The 16,383-nt window shown below is 48.3% G+C and overlaps 1 protein-coding gene across 1 annotated transcript in view; it reads right to left on the reverse strand.

Annotated features, from left to right (window-relative positions):
- Positions 1–16,383, reverse strand: part of acap3a (ArfGAP with coiled-coil, ankyrin repeat and PH domains 3a) — a 369,480-nt gene that overhangs the window by 60,226 nt on the left and 292,871 nt on the right. Inside the window, exons 8-9 of the mRNA XM_072478219.1 lie at positions 15,859–15,954; positions 13,168–13,242 (exon numbers count right to left, since the gene is read on the reverse strand). Coding sequence (XP_072334320.1) covers positions 13,168–13,242; positions 15,859–15,954 — 171 coding nt within the window. The remainder of the gene's footprint in view (positions 1–13,167; positions 13,243–15,858; positions 15,955–16,383) is intronic.

Raw genomic sequence — 16,383 nt, forward strand, 5'->3', positions numbered from 1 at the left:
AAATGCTGTAAGTAAGGACCAATTAGCCAATATAATGCTGCTCCCTGGGGAGTACTTTCATTTCTACCAGCCTAAAATTCTGTTGAACATGCTCATCAGTGAACGTTTCATCAACTTGTTCCCTCGATCTCCCTTTCATGGACATGTGTTGCTTGTTCGGCATCAAACATTAAGAGTGAGCAAACCTCCCTCATTCCTTCCCACAAAATCCTGGAATCCTTTCCAAACAGCACTGTGGGGGCACCTACACCACACGGACCGAGTTAGGAGGGCTGCGGGGTCCATTTGAAGGTTTGTGTTTTTCCTCTCGTTGTCAGTCATGGCTGTCTTTCTCCGAGAGGTGTAATTGGTGCTCGAGCCGCAGCCTGTAGAAAAGTGGGTCTTCGCCTTTTTCAGGACAAATCCAGCAGTTTTAACCGGGCCCCCTCCTCTCAACTCTCTAAATCCTGAACCCTCTAAATCTCAGCAACTCTCTAAATCCTGACGATCCCACACAACACCCCCCTCCCCTGCTCCCCAATTTTTACTCTGGGGTCACACAAATTCTGAGGTATTAAGATCGGGTCACATCGGGGAAAAGGTTTGGGAGATGCCATGTTAAGAGCACAGTAATCAAAAGAAAAACTTTTATTTTTCTCGTACCTGCCAAGATTCCAGAATGTACCAAAATGCATTACAGCAGATGGCGTACTTTTTGAAGTGTAGTCACCATTGGAAGGTAGGAAACATAGCGGCTGTTAGTACACAGCAAGATCCCACAAACAATATTGTGACGTTGGCCAGAAAACGTATCTTTAGTATTGCCGATTGAGGGATAAATGGGGAGAACCTACCTGCTCTTCTTCAAATAGTGCTGTGGGGTCTTTTATGCCCTCATGAAAGGGCAGGCGGGGCTGCAGTTGAACTCATCTCATCCTAAAGCCAGTACATGGGCGGCACGGTGGTACAATGGTTAGCACTGCTGCCTATGGCGCTGAGGACCAAGGTTCCTTCCGGACCCAGGTTCGATCCCGGCCCCGGGTCACTGTCCGTGTGGACTTTGCACATTCTCCCCTTGACTGTGTGGGTTTCTCCCCCACAACCCAAAGATGTGCAGGGTAGGTGGATTGGCCACACTAAATTGTCCCTTAATTGGAAAAAAATAATTGGGTACTCTAATTTTTTTTTTTAATCCTAAAGCCAGCACCTCTGACAGTGCAGCACACCCTCGGTACTCCTCTGGCGAGTCAGTTTAGATTCTGATAATGATCTGGATAATGAGGGTCCATTTCACTTTGGTGCAATGTTTTACAGGCAATTTATATAGTTTATGCTTCAGCAAATGATTATCGGACCCCTTGAGCAATTCTATTGACTTGCTTGATGCTGGTATCTAAACAAGTTTGGTTTTCTCTTCTGATATCACCTCTCCACCCAAAGGACTAAGCTGTCCTTTTGTTTTCCAGGCGATGACAGATATTTTCTACTGTCTTTTCAGTTTAATAACATTGACTAACTACCATAACCTGCTCAGAATTTCAAACCACCCTGAACTTGGGAATGTGGAATAACATCCTCCTCGATCAACAGATTTTTATAATAATCTTTATTGCCATGAGTAGGCATCCATTAACACTGCGACAAAATTACTGTAAAAAGCCCCTTGTCGCCACATTCCGGCGCCTGTTTGGCTACACGGAGGGAGAATTCAGAATGTCCAAATTGCCGAACAGCTCGTCTTTTGGGACAGTGGGAAGAAACCGGAGCACCCAGAGGAAACCCACGCAGCCACGGGGAAAATGTGCAGACTCCGTACAGTGACCCAAGCTGGGAATCGAACCTGGGACCCTGGAGCTGTGAAACAACAGTGCTAACCACTGTGCTACGGTGCCAGACATGGTGAATGCCTCTGATAAATACACCAGAGAAGAACCATTCAGCATTCCGTGAGGTACAACATGTTATTCTTCAAATGCATTGTGGAGCACATCAAGAGAGGGGGACATGGGATAACCCAGGATTAAGACTTCAGGAGGAGGCCATTTATGATTTTTAAACAGGGATTAATTCCTGGTGAGGATTAAAGGGGAGGAAAGAGTGCAGTAATAAAGGAAATGTCTGTGTGGCCGTTGTTTGTGCGCTCGCGTGCATTCACTCATTTTAGATAGTTCGTCCTTCTTCCTCTGTTCACCCATTGCGATCCTTCACCATTCCTGAAGATGGTAACTCCCACTCCTATGCTTCATTCAAGGGGCCAGTTTGCAGTGTGATCCTAGAAGGTGCTCAGTTATTTTAACTGATCGTAAAATGTCGGGGCAGAAGTAGGCCACTCGGCCCATCGGGTCTGCTTGATGAGATCTCGGCTAATCTGATGATAATCCTCAACTCCAATTTCCCGCCTTATCCCCATAATCCTTGATTCCCATACTGATTAAAAATCTGTCTACCTCAGCCTTGTGGTACTTAATGACTCAGCCTCTGCGGTAAAGATTTCCACAGATTCGCCACTCGGCATCACGGTCAAGTCTGCTGTTCACCTCCAGCATCCACCTATGCACACTCTCCAGCAGAGGTCACTGTTCTGCAGCTTTCCACATTTGCTGGCACCAATGCACCCAGCACTATTCCACCCATGATCATAGATTATTGATCAAATTGAAAACAGCAATGTCAGAGTTATCAACAGATCCCAAATAATATTTAGATTACCCTTCGGAAACATAAGCATACAGTCAGAGGGCGCAATCCAATGGCCACGCTGCGCCCAAAAAGCAGCTCGCTGCAGCGCAGCGTGGCCGATAAAAGCTGAGACCTCCCCGGCTCGCAATGCCTCGCAAGATCCAATGCGATCCCGGCGAGAGGAGCTCCTCGCTGTGGAAAACAGGACTTTGTGTGGCCTCGGTCGCGTGTTCCCCACTGCGGCCCATTGTTTAACGCGAGTGGTATTGTATAACCATGTGTTTCTCGGGGCTGCGAGCGCCGGGAAACACACGTCTAAACGCACACGCTATGGGACTCTGTGCCCATTTAGTTGAATCTCGCCCATTGAGTCAGGTGCACACATGCACAAGTACCTACGTGTATGCATTAAAACATAGCAAAACAAGACAATATACATACAGGCCCAGATGTAAGTTGCCTTAGTCCCGGATAACCACAGGCTGACTGGTGGTGAGTTAACCTGAGGATCACCACACCTCAGGCGAGGTTGAGAAGACAGGGCCTTCATGAATAACCTCAGCCGGTACGGGAACTGAACCCACGCTGCTGGCCTCACTCATCATCACAAACCCGCTGTCCAGCCAATTGAGCTAAACCGGTATAGGTGCAGGTTTATTTGTACACTGGCACTGTTCAGACACGTTCACACATGCACGCACACATATCATACACACATGCCCCCAAACACAAACACATTCTCTCCATATCTGCAAATGCTTTCCATTCAGGCCATCTTAATGGGCTACTCCACTTTGGTCTGTCACTGTGCTCAGAAACATGTGGCAGAAACTATTCAAGTGTGTGTGTGTGTTTTTTCAATGGGAAATGGAATGACTGGCCATCTGGCAGAGGGGAAGCGGCCCATTCAGACAGACCCATTTGAAGCTGGGCAGAGAACTGAAATTCAGCCAGATGTGTATTCAAGGCTGAGTTAAAGAGTGCTGTGGAATTTTCCTTTGATCTCTTTGTGCGAGTTCATTCTAGTCACATGGGTGTCAGGTTAACCGTGCAATTAAACCGTGCTGCTAACCATTTCAATACTCACAATAACTAGCTTAATGGTTCTGAGTAGCTTGCAACTCACATAGGACTTGCATGGCGGTGACCTTGCAACTTCTGGTGTCTTTATTTCAGGAACAAAAAGATCTTTTCTAAGTACCTTCTGGCGCTCAGTGTTTTGGAGCCTGCAGAACCATCTACTGCAGTGTGCTTATTTTGTCACCAGTGACGGTTACTGATCTTGAAGCTTCGCTTTCGATGCTGCAGGTTTGTGCAGTATTTAATGATATTACAACGCTTCCTCACAAGCATTGGTACCAATGCAATTTCAGATTCCGACAGAAGGCTGTCACAGAAAAAAAGAATGTGTATTTTTACTGTGCCTCCCAAGAGCTTTTCAACCAATGAGGTGTTTTCAAAGTGTGGTTGTTGTATGCAGCAAGGTCCTAAAATCAGCAATTAAATAATGAGCAGATAACCTGCTTTAGTGCTGTAGGCCGAAGGATAAATATTGGCCCGGCCTCCCTTGATCTTCATCGTTGGCCCGGCCTCCCTTGCTCTTCATCGTCTACTGCGGTGGGATCTTTTACGTCTCACACTTAAAGGGCAGGTGAGGCCTCACCTGAGATCTTCTCAGATTTCATCTGCGACAGTACAGCACTCACTCGGTACTCGCTGAGGTGTCAGCCTAGATTATGTACTGAAGTCTCTGGAGTGAACTTACAACCTCGGAGGTCAAAGTGTAGTCACTGACAGAGTGATAGAGAAATACCTACAAATGAGCAAGTTATTGCTTCAGCTTCGTCATTAATAACTTGATGGCTGGCCCACTCGAACTCCCCTGATTTTGAGGAGTGAGCATGTGGCCAAAATTAGGGAAATGGCTTTGCTGGCCCCCGCCCAAACCACAAAGTATATTAAAAAAATTAACCTGCAGCTTTCAAAGCTGATTTCAGTACTGGTGCGGTACAACATGAATAAAATGTTTCCTAAATAGAGCACCTATCAAATACTGTCATTTGCTGATAAGTGCAAAGCAGTTAGGGACTGTGCAATGCCCATCCTCAATAGGCGTCGTCAGTTTAACAAATGCTGCACTACCTTGCAGCAGAGTTAAAGTAAATCGAGATGCATTTGAAAAGCTGTTTAGTTGGTGCCCAGGGGCAGCAGCATCAGGACAGCCTGGAGAATGACTGCCTCTGGTGACACTGGCAGCCTCGAGAATGACTGCCTCTGGTGACACTGGCAGCCTGGAGAATGACTGCCTCTGGTGACACTGGCAGCCTGGAGAATGACTGCCCCCTCTGGTGACACTGGCAGCCTGGAGAATGACTGCCTCTGGGGGACACTGGCAGCCTGGAGAATGACTGCCTCTGGTGACACTGGCAGCCTCGAGAATGACTGCCTCTGGGGGACACTGGCAGCCTGGAGAATGACTGCCTCTGGTGACACTGGCAGCCTGGAGAATGACTGGCCCCTCTAGTGACACTGGCAGCCTGGAGAATGACTGCCTCTGGTGACACTGGCAGCCTGGGGAACGACTGCCTCTGGTGACACTGGCAGCCTGGAGAATGACTGCCTCTGGTGACACTGGCAGCCTGGGGAATGACTGCCTCTGGGGGACACTGGCAGCCTGGAGAATGACTGCCTCTGGTGACACTGGCAGCCTGGGGAATGACTGCCTCTGGGGGACACTGGCAGCCTGGAGAATGACTGCCTCTGGTGACACTGGCAGCCTGGGGAATGACTGCCTCTGGTGACACTGGCAGCCTGGGGAATGACTGCCTCTGGTGACACTGGCAGCCTGGAGAATGACTGCCTCTGGTGACACTGGCAGCCTGGAGAATGACTGTCTCTGGTGACACTGGCAGCCTGGAGAATGCCTGTCTCTGGTGACACTGGCAGCCTGGGGAACGACTGCCTCTGGTGACACTGGCAGCCTGGAGAATGACTGCCTCTGGTGACACTGGCAGCTTGGAGAATGACTGCCTCTGGTGACACTGGCAGCCTGGAGAATGACTGCCTCTGGTGACACTGGCAGCCTGGAGAATGACTGCCTCTGGTGACACTGGCAGCCTGGAGAATGACTGCCTCTGGTGACACTGGCAGCCTGGGGAACGACTGCCTCTGGTGACACTGGCAGCCTGAAGAATGACTGCCTCTGGTGACACTGGCAGCTTGGAGAATGACTGCCTCTGGTGACACTGGCAGCCTGGAGAATGACTGCCTCTGGTGACACTGGCAGCCTGGAGAATGACTGCCTCTGGTGACACCGGCAGCCTGGAGAATGACTGCCTCTGGTGACACTGGCAGCCTGGGGAACGACTGCCTCTGGGGGACACTGGCAGCCTGGAGAATGACTGCCTCTGGTGACACTGGCAGCCTGGGGAACGACTGCCTCTGGTGACACTGGCAGCCTGGAGAATGACTGCCTCTGGGGGACACTGGCAGCCTGGAGAATGACTGCCTCTGGGGGACACTGGCAGCCTGGGGAACGACTGCCTCTGGTGACACTGGCAGCCTGGAGAATGACTGCCTCTGGTGACACTGGCAGCCTGGGGAACGACTGCCTCTGGTGACACTGGCAGCCTGGAGAATGACTGCCTCTGGGGGACACTGGCAGCCTGGGGAACGACTGCCTCTGGTGACACTGGCAGCCTGGAGAATGACTGCCTCTGGTGACACTGGCAGCCTGGAGAATGACTGCCTCTGGTGACACTGGCAGCCTGGGGAACGACTGCCTCTGGTGACACTGGCAGCCTGGAGAATGACTGCCTCTGGTGACACTGGCAGCCTGGAGAATGACTGCCTCTGGTGACACTGGCAGCCTGGGGAACGACTGCCTCTGGTGACACTGGCAGCCTGGAGAATGACTGCCTCTGGTGACACTGGCAGCCTGGAGAACGACTGCCTCTGGGTGACACTGTCAGCCTGTGCTTCTGGCTGTACGTGGGCTAAGCAGACTGATGCCGTTGGGGTGTCCATCAGGATGTGCTGTATTTTATTCCTTGGAGATATGCAGAGATGATACACCAGCTTGTTTGCACCAAGAGGTTTATTTACAGTGTTTTAAAATTTCTCTTCTCTCATGCTTACAACAGTTTGCCTAACATTTGATTTATTTTCCTTAGTGACCACACCTAGGCTTAACGAATCACACAGAATGGATACGAGACAAACACAATCAAATACTGAACAAATGAACACCACAGGAAAATGGTTTCTCTACATCAACACCTCCATCCCGAAATATGTTTGAGGGCATGCGTGGGAGATGGGGAAAAGGGAAGGGCTAATGCTTCTCCTGGAAATCCCATCAATAGTCAATATGAACATCAACATCTATGCCATGCTGAGCTGCATGTGGACCCCACTAAGAGGAAACAAAATACCAACCCATCCCTTCACTTACAAATGGGCAAGGTGCCAATCTGAAACCTTGGCAGTATTATGGGTGGGTGGATGTCCCTGTAGTATTAGGTATTTGCTCTTATCATACATTTGCACATACAAAATAGGAGCAGAAGCCCCTCAAGCCTGTTCCACCATTCAATAAGATCTGTTGGTATTGAGTTCCATATTCTCCACCTGCCTCTGATAACCTTTCCATTCCCCTGACCAACAAGAATCTACCTCTGCCTTAAAAATATTCACTGACCCCACCACCTTCTGAGGCAGAAAGACCCAAAGTCACACAACTCTCTGAGAGAAAAAAAAATCTCCTCATCTCTGTGCTCATTTTAAAACAATGCTCACTAGTTCTGGACTCGCTCACAAGAAGAAACATCCTTTCCACGTCCACCTTATCAATACCATTCAGGATCTTGTATACATCAATCAAGTCACTCCTCACTCTTCTAAACTCCAGTGGAAACAGGCCCAGTCTGTCCAACCTGTCCTCACAAGTCAGCCCGCTCCTTCCAGGTATGAATCTAGTAAACTTCCTCTGAACTGTCTCCAATGTATTTACATTGTTCCTTAACTGAGGAGGTCTAAAACTGCACAGAGCATTCGAGATGCTGTCTCACCAATGTCCTGAAGCATAACATCCTTACTTTAATGTTCAATTCTTCTCGTAATAAAGGATAGCGTTCCGTTACCCCTCTTGCACCTGCATACTAACCTCTTGTGACTCATGCACAAGAACACCTAGATTTCTCTGCACCTCAGCATTCTTTGTTGTTCTCCATTGAAGTAATACTCTGCTCGTCATGTTAATAATTGTATCCCCCAGGATACGGAATAGAGACAGACAAAATTCACCCTGAGGTACACCTGGGACACATCCAGTTTCACGTGTGACAGCACCAGAATATCAATCCCACTAATACATTGGATGGAAGTCTTTTGGTTAGTGACTGTACTGCACCTAAAATATAAACATAGCCCTTTTTCTTCCAGATACTGACGAGACCCACTGTGGTTTTGGGGGATGGGGTGGGGGCGGGTGGGTGGGGGTGGTGGTGCGGGGTCAGAGGTGAACGAGACGCAGTGTGAGTTAAGACATGCGGAGCAGAGTTTAGGGTGACCTCAGTTAACCGTGGGTGGAATGCGGGACCCTGTCCAGGAGTGTACAGAATAGTCAAGTCGAGAAGGAACAAAGGCATTGAATGAGGGTTTCAGCAGCAGAGAGAATAAATTACTGGTAAAGCTTTCTTTTCCCGTTATTTTGTGTTTTGATGCTAGTGTGATGTGCTTAAGCTCTGCTGCTGGAACTCTGAAGAAACAATTTGCTGATTCCTTTGCTGCCTGCCTTAGCCATTGACTGTGCTTACCCATTGTTAGAAATGTCTGGCTTTGACTGTTCTCCATTTCCCCCATGCCCATCAACAATCTCATTGTATTCATCTCGTGAATCATAACTTTTTTCTGGACCGTATACTTCCGCAACTCTGCAGTCTGAACCAATCCCATCCCCCAACCCCTCAGTTTTGTGCACAGTAAGCTCCAACTTTCAAATATCGGTGAGGAGCTGTTGAGTCGAGGTTGTTTCCAACAGAATTGGGGGTCAGAAACTCAGAGCCAACAATTCCATTGCTACAATAGGAACAACAGGTCATTAAAGCCATAGGATCAACAGATTATTAACACTGAGCCTACCAAATCTGTTACACTTGCCTCAAAACGCACAGACAAAAGGCACAGACATAGAACATAGAAAATACAGCACAGAACAGGCCCTTCGGCCCACGATGTTGTGCCGAACCTTTGTCCTAGATTAATCATAGATTATCATTGAATTTACAGTGCAGAAGGAGGCCATTCGGCCCTTTGAGTCTGCACCAGCTCTTGGAAAGAGCACCCTACCCAAACTCAACACCTCCACCCAACACCAAGGGCAATTTGGACACTAAGGGCAATTTATCATTGGCCAATTCACCTAACCCGCACATCTTTGGACTGTGGGAGGAAACCGGAGCACCCGGAGGAAACCCACGCAGACACGCAGACAAAACTTACAGACAAAACGCACAGGCAAAAGGCAGACAAAACGCACAGACAAAACACACAGACAAAGCGCACAGACAAAATACACAGACAACACTCACAGACAAAACTCACAGACAGACGCACAGACAAAATACACAGACAAAACTCACAGACAGACGCACAGACAAAATACACAGCCATAACTCACAGACAGAACGCACAGACAAAACTCTCAGACAGAACCACAGTCTTTTACCGTTCCACCTTAGGGTTACAGCCTCAAGCGCAGAGATTCAGATGTAGCTCAATGCAGAGAAGGGCAAAGTACAATTTGGGAAAAAGAGCAGTAAAAGGAACTATACCCTAATTGTTAAGGACCCTAACAGATTAGAGAAATAGGGAGATTTAGGGTATGGATGCATGGATTGTTAAAGATAGAAGTACAGTGCACAAGAATTAGGAGTTGTACACATTTATGTTTATCTGTTCGGTGACAAACCCCTCCATGGCCCTGAGGACAATTTCCACCAAATGTGGTAGGATGATACCTTGGACAAGGGACGTGTCATAGGGAAATTGTTCCAACCAAGGGGGCTTTGGTCTCCTAGCAGGACATCTCATGTCCCTGCCTATTTTGTGTCCCCGTTGATACCGTAACTCGGACAAGCATTAACCAACCTTAACCTACAGTCCAGGTAAGATTGTGACACAATCTAAGTAACATATCCCCAACTTTTGTTCATATTTTGTTTGTTTCATGTAAGTTGCATTCTGAGATATTGCATATTGTTGCTTGGTAAGGAGAGGGACAGGCGACGGGCGGGCTGCCTGCACAGCCAGGAAAGATGAGAAGGCCAGAATCAAGAGAGCAAAATGTTGACAGAAAGTGACAGAACGCAAGAGGAACCAATGCTAAAGACCCTTTAAAGAAGCTTTCATCTGTGATCCTCATCATAATTATGAGTCAGACCCAGAATATGATATTGGCAGCAAATCAGATACATGTGAACATTGTGATGGAAGAAAGTGGAACAAAAAGAGCCAGCTTGGATGTATTGTACAAATGTGATTGCCACCCTTAACTGAGCCACCGGACCCATTGAATGTCTTTCTGATGGAAACAACAGCAAAATCAAACCACTGCTCGAAACACATTAGAAAATATAATAGCTGGGTAAGGTCACCAAGAAGTCTCTTCATTTTGGCTGATGAAGGAAGAGCTTCTCATCTGATCTGTCCCATAATACTGAATGTTTCAGCAAACATGCAGAGATCGATAGTGAAAATGCCGAGGGGGATGCTACTTTGACACTGGCGATTAAATATTCGGAATATTAAACATTGATGAAATAGATGTGATGCCGATTTTGACCCTAAGGATTTTGAGTGACACTGTGAGGGTGTGTGATTGGGGTAGATAGCACCAGTTGGAGAGCTCACATGTTATTGGTGCAATGGGCTGAATGGCCTCCTTCTATGCTTTATATGCTATGATTCACTCCCTCGGAGATGGTAAAAGTGCAATGTATTTGTTTAGTTTAAATCCCCGTGGTTACATAACATATAATGGTTTCTATTTAAAAGCTCACAGTACAATTATCTCATGAATGTCTGATCATATCAGTGACTGGTTCATTAATTCTACTGGACCCATTGCCTGCAGCTGAGCGTAATGTGGGGGAGGTGAATGACATTCGAGAAAACCTCCAACCAATGGATTGTTTCAAAATACTTCAACATGATGATATCGGTAATTCTGAAGTTGTGTTTTTTTAAACCCACATTTCAACGTGGTGAATGCGATTTCAGGATAACAGACGGTCCAGAAATTTGAAGGCACCCTTTCTACTTTCCATATACTAAATAAGCACCTGAGCCTCCAATATGTTGAAGCCAATATGAGCAGGAGGTGGTGAGGGGCAAGTTTGAGAAGCTGGAACTTCATGAATAACCCCAGCCGGTAGTGGAATCGAACTGTTGGCCTCGCTCTGCATCATGAGCCAGGGACCGGATTCTGTGATCCTGAGGCTAAGTGTTGACGCCGTCTGAAACGGCGTCGCGTTTCCTGACGGCGTCAGCATGGTCTCAGCAATTCTGGCCTCTACAGGGGGCCAGCATGGCACTGGAGCGGTTCACGCTGCTCCAGCTGCTGATCCCGGCGCGAACTGGGCGCCGCGGGATCCGCGCATGTGCAGTGGCACCGGCGCCAACGCGCGCATGCGCAGTGGCTTCCATCAACGCGCCGGCCCGACGCAACATGGCGCAGGACTACAGGGGCCGGCGCGGAAGAAAGGAGGCCACCAGCCAGAGAGGCCGGCCCGCTGATCGGTGGGCCCCGATCGCGGGCTAGGCCACATCGGAGGCCCCCCCCGCCCCCCTCCCCCCGGGGTCAGGCCCCCTCCCCCCCACAGGCTGCCCCCCGACCCTTCCACGCCGAGTTCCTGCCGGCTGAGAACAGGTGTAGATGGTGCCGGCGGGACTCGCCGTTTTTACGACATCCTGGGCCGAGAATCGGCAGGCCGGCCGCGTAGATCGGCCCCCGACCAGCGCCGCGCCAACCACGCCGGCGCTAATGCCGTCGATTCTCCGCTCCACGTGCCAGCGTCGGGGCGGCGTGGCGCGGTTCGCGCCAGTCGCGGGGATTCTCCGCCCCGGCCCTGGGCTGAGAGAATCCCGCCCCAGCTGTCCAGGCAACTCAGCTAAACCTGCCCTCAAATATCAATGTCAGGAGTGCAACTTGCTGGAGGTACTCTGGTTACTATGTAAGACTTGGGGCACGATTCAACTAATTGGAAACTTTCTTAGTGCTGAGAAACACATGGTTTTACAACGTGTTGTATAAGGGGCCTCAACGAGGCCGCACATAGCCACGTTTTGTAGAGTGAGAAGCTTCACTGGCCGGAACTCCCCAGTGTAGCGAGAGATAATGAGGACGCCATTTTAAAATGCTATTTTGATCTCCGAGGCCCCTGAAGCGACCCCTGACTCCGCCAAGCCCGAACGCACGATGGGCGGGTCCCCTGCCTTTCCTCCCGTACACCCCACAATGGGCGGGATTTACATCGCAACGTCTCGCGAGATTGTGTTGGATCCCGCAAGGCATTGCGAGCTGAGTAGATCCCGGGGTCTCCCGGCTTTTATCGACCACGCTTCGCCGCTGCGAGCTGATATTCGGGCGCAGCGTGGCCACTGGATCACGCCCTTGGAACCAAACAAGGGGGCAAGTTAATCGAGCTGGACAATGTAGGACGATGTGGTTGATCATATTGGACAAAGAGGGATGGTAAATGCACAAAGAAACTTTGTGATTTAGTATTACCCCAGTGCTACAGCAGGTATAGAAGCGGGATTTTTGGGCCATGTGACCTTTTTGAGTTCCTTAATAAAAGCAAAATACTGCAGATGCTGAAAGTCTGAAATAAAAACTGAAACTATGGGAAAAATCTCGGAGGTCTGGCAGCATCTGTAGAGAGTGAAGCAGAGTTAACGTTGAGTCCACAATGACTTTACTTCACTTCCTCAGATGCTGCCAGACTTACTGTGTTTTTCCAGCATGTACTGTTTCCGAGTTCCTTTATTTTTAAGTTGTGCAGCAAAACGGTATCACATCAGTTGGCCAGTGGCAGTAAAAAAGGAACAAAGAGAGCAGCACGGTGGCGCAAGTGGTTAGCAGGTTCGATCCCGGTTCTGGGTCACTGTCCGTGTGGAGTTTGCACATTCTCCCCACGTTTGCGTGTGTCTTGCCCCCACAACCCAAAAGATGTGCAGGGTAGGTGGATTGGCCACGCTAAATTGCCCCTTAATTGGAAAAAATGAATTGGATACTCTAAATTTATATTGAACAAAATCAGGGACATCAACACTCTGAGAGCAGTCCGCTTGTCAATATAAACCACCTGAGCTTTGTTCCTGTGGCGCAGGATATTATCGACACCCTTTGAGTGTGTCCAACACTTCGAACACTTTCCAAGATACTTGCTGTTTATCCTATCTGAACCCAGATGGCTAATGAGAGATTAAACATTGCCTGGGACTTACCCGCTGCTGTATCAGTGCGTGCTTATGCTCCATTTCCCTTTTCTCCACCGCTGAGTCAATCACAAGCTGGTCCAGCTGATCAGGGGAAGAAAGCAAAAAGACTTTTGTTAGTCTGCACACACAGCAGGATTCAAGAATTACCTCTGTACAGAAAAATCAATGCAGCTTTGTCCTCAACGTCTACCAAAAATCCAAAGCGAAATAAAAATACGACAAGATTACGAACCCATCCTCGATCACTCCTCAAATTTAAAGAAAGCTGCTTTACTCTTGGAGTTATAACAGCAATTTAACCTTGCACCATCAACTTGAGTGGATCGACTTGCACCTGCTTCTAGAACTATTCACAGCCTCCGGGCATTTCTTTAGTGAGATTTAACGTTGCAAACATCTGGGAGTCAGGTCTGGCCGGTACCTGGTACTGCTCGCTAGCACGGCTGCTTGGGCAGCGTGAGGGGGCAATGCCAGGCTACAGCCTGGGCTGTGCCGGGAGCAGAGTCAGGGGGCTGTGTGGGGAGGGGGGGGCAGCTCTGAAGGGAGGGGGTGGGGGGGGGGGCTCTGTGGGGGGTGGTGCCAAGGGTGTTTGTTGGGGGGGGGGGTTCTGAGGCGGGGGTAAAGTGAGCTCCGTGGTTGGGGGCTGGGACTTGGGGGGGATGTTCCGTGGGGGAGGTGTCTCCATCTTTATTTTTGTTAATCTTTATAAATGCTGCCCCCATCTTTTAAAAACCTAACTTGCTGGTGGGGCAGGCTCTGTGACGTCGCTGGATCCGTCTCTTTACCTTTGTGTGTCAGTGAGTTTAAAAATACGGCGGGTAAACCTGCCACCCCCACCGGCAGGCTACCCTCCACTTTACCCGCCCGAGGTAACACTTGGACAAAAATCTTGGAAAATCCCACCCTTGGAGTGGGACTTCTGGAGGAACATCTGGCTCAGAGGCAGACACAAGACCTCACCCTCACCTGTACCTCCCTTCTAGCCCCACCCTCCCTTTTGTTTTAAAATCCTAGCTACAGCCCTGGTTATATAATTCACCAGGCACTGACCCAGCCATGATGAACTGGGGCCCATCCCAATACAACTATCCTCCCACATTCACCAAGACTCCCTCACCTCACAGTCTCCAGAGAGCGGGAGGAGATTCCTGCTTCGCCAGAATGGGCTGACGTATTTCACTGACTGCTAACGTATTTCTACACAGCTCATACTATAGGCCCAACATACCCTCAACAGCTCTGAATTCAGGAGCAGGTTATAATTAGTCCAAAAGCAAAAAGGACTCCAATGCCTGAAGCCACTTTTCTTTCATTTTCTTCAATGAAACAAGTTTCTTTTTTCTTAATTATGTGATTAATTAATCCTCCAGGGTACCTTGCGCACAGTTTCAGCATACGACTTTTAGTGATATTTCTAGAACTGTCATCCTCCAGGGTGCTTCCCATTTTTATGCTATTTGATGTGCTGCAGTAATTTGACCCACGTAATATAAATGCAGTTTATATGATGAAGTAGAATTTATATATCCACACTTGTATATATAAACCCACATTTTATTCACTTTTAATGTTACATATAAAACCAACTTTTTAAACGTTCTTTCATCCCGTGGCTCACTGTCTTTGTTTCCTGAGGTTTTTTGTTGAGGGTCAGCTCCACTTGAACTGGCCACCCAGCTGTGGCTCAGTGTTGGTCACCTCTCTCACCTCTGAGTCAGAATGTTTTTGGGGCGGGGGGTGTTCAAGGCCTGGTCCAAAGGCTTTACCACTTGACTGAGGTTGCAGTGCAGAACTGAGGGACTGCTGCACTGCTGGAGGCTCCGTCTTTCATTTGGATCCTTAAACACAGGCCCCTGTCTCCTTTGTCACTTGGTTGTCAACAATCCCGTGGCATTAGTCAAAGAATAGTGTTCGGCCTGGTGCCTTGGTCAATATTTATCCCTCACCCAATATTATTCTTACAACAGATCAGATGGTCATTTTTACTTTGCTATTTATGGCAGCATCAGCAAATGGGCTGCTGCGTTTTCATCATTCCGTCGGGCACTACACTTCAAACAATATTCAACCGGCTGGACAATACTTTGGGAAATCTTGGGGTTGCTGTGTAAATGCAAGACATTCGCTTTTACTTTTCACTCTCCCACTACCTCATCCAAATGGCGATATTCTTACGGAAGCCCAGGTGGTTGTTGCTAAGACTATTCAGCCACCGTAGTTTCACAGTCTGGGCCAATTTTCCCCTCAGCTGACCTTTCCTACTGTGGCATCTCCAGCAGGAGGAGTGCCAGGAGAGTGAATCGGGAGCTGGAATCTGGTGGGCTTTAGTGCCCCCCCCCCATCAAGAAGCCAATTGCCCTTTGAGACGCACCAACCAGGCTGGTCCATGTAGCTCACGACCACGTTGGAGGGTGCATTTGTTCACAAGCCATCGGAAAGACTTCAGAAATAAATAACAGGGAGACTCCAGCTATTAATCTCTAGTTTATCCTCTTGCATAGAAATCTGCTATTAATCTCAGAAGATGAATCCTTTTCCATTAAGACCTTCCACGCAATTCTTATTAATTTGTCAATTTGATGACTTGCTACCTGCAATGACCACAAACTAAAAGGAAGTTAAATAATCTTGTATGATAATATCCACAAGATGTACATTAATCTAAAATCGCAATCATGACATTGAACTCCCTCTCACCTCTGTGGCCAGTTTTTTCATATATGGGTCCAGCTCCTTAAGCAAGTCGTAGCCTTGCTGGAAGAAAGTGTACTGGGCGTGCATGAACGACAGCATCTGGAGCACAGAATGAAAAACCAACAGCCAAGTCTTAATAATCGACATTTTTCCACGACAGATCGATTAAAGTCTCCAGAACGGGAATATTTGTTACACAGCATTCTCCCAAATACAGCCGTAGGCTTCCTTTAAATGTGTCTACAAAGAAACCAGTGTTGGTGCGTTACAGAGAGTTTATATCCTGTATTGGAGTGTTACAGTGTGAGTTTATACCCAGTGTTGGAGTGGTACAGTGTGAGTTTATATCCAGTGTTGGAGTGGTACAGTGTGAGTTTATATCCAGTGTTGGAGTGTTACACAGTTTATATCCAGTGTTGGAGTGTTACAGTGTGAGTTTATATCCAGTGTTCGTGTGTTACTGTGTGAGTTTATAACCAGTGTTGGTGTATTAGTGAGAGTATATATCCAGTGTTGGAGTGTTACACA

This window comes from Scyliorhinus torazame, chromosome 16 (assembly GCF_047496885.1).
Source record: "Scyliorhinus torazame isolate Kashiwa2021f chromosome 16, sScyTor2.1, whole genome shotgun sequence".
Taxonomy (NCBI): domain Eukaryota; kingdom Metazoa; phylum Chordata; class Chondrichthyes; order Carcharhiniformes; family Scyliorhinidae; genus Scyliorhinus; species Scyliorhinus torazame.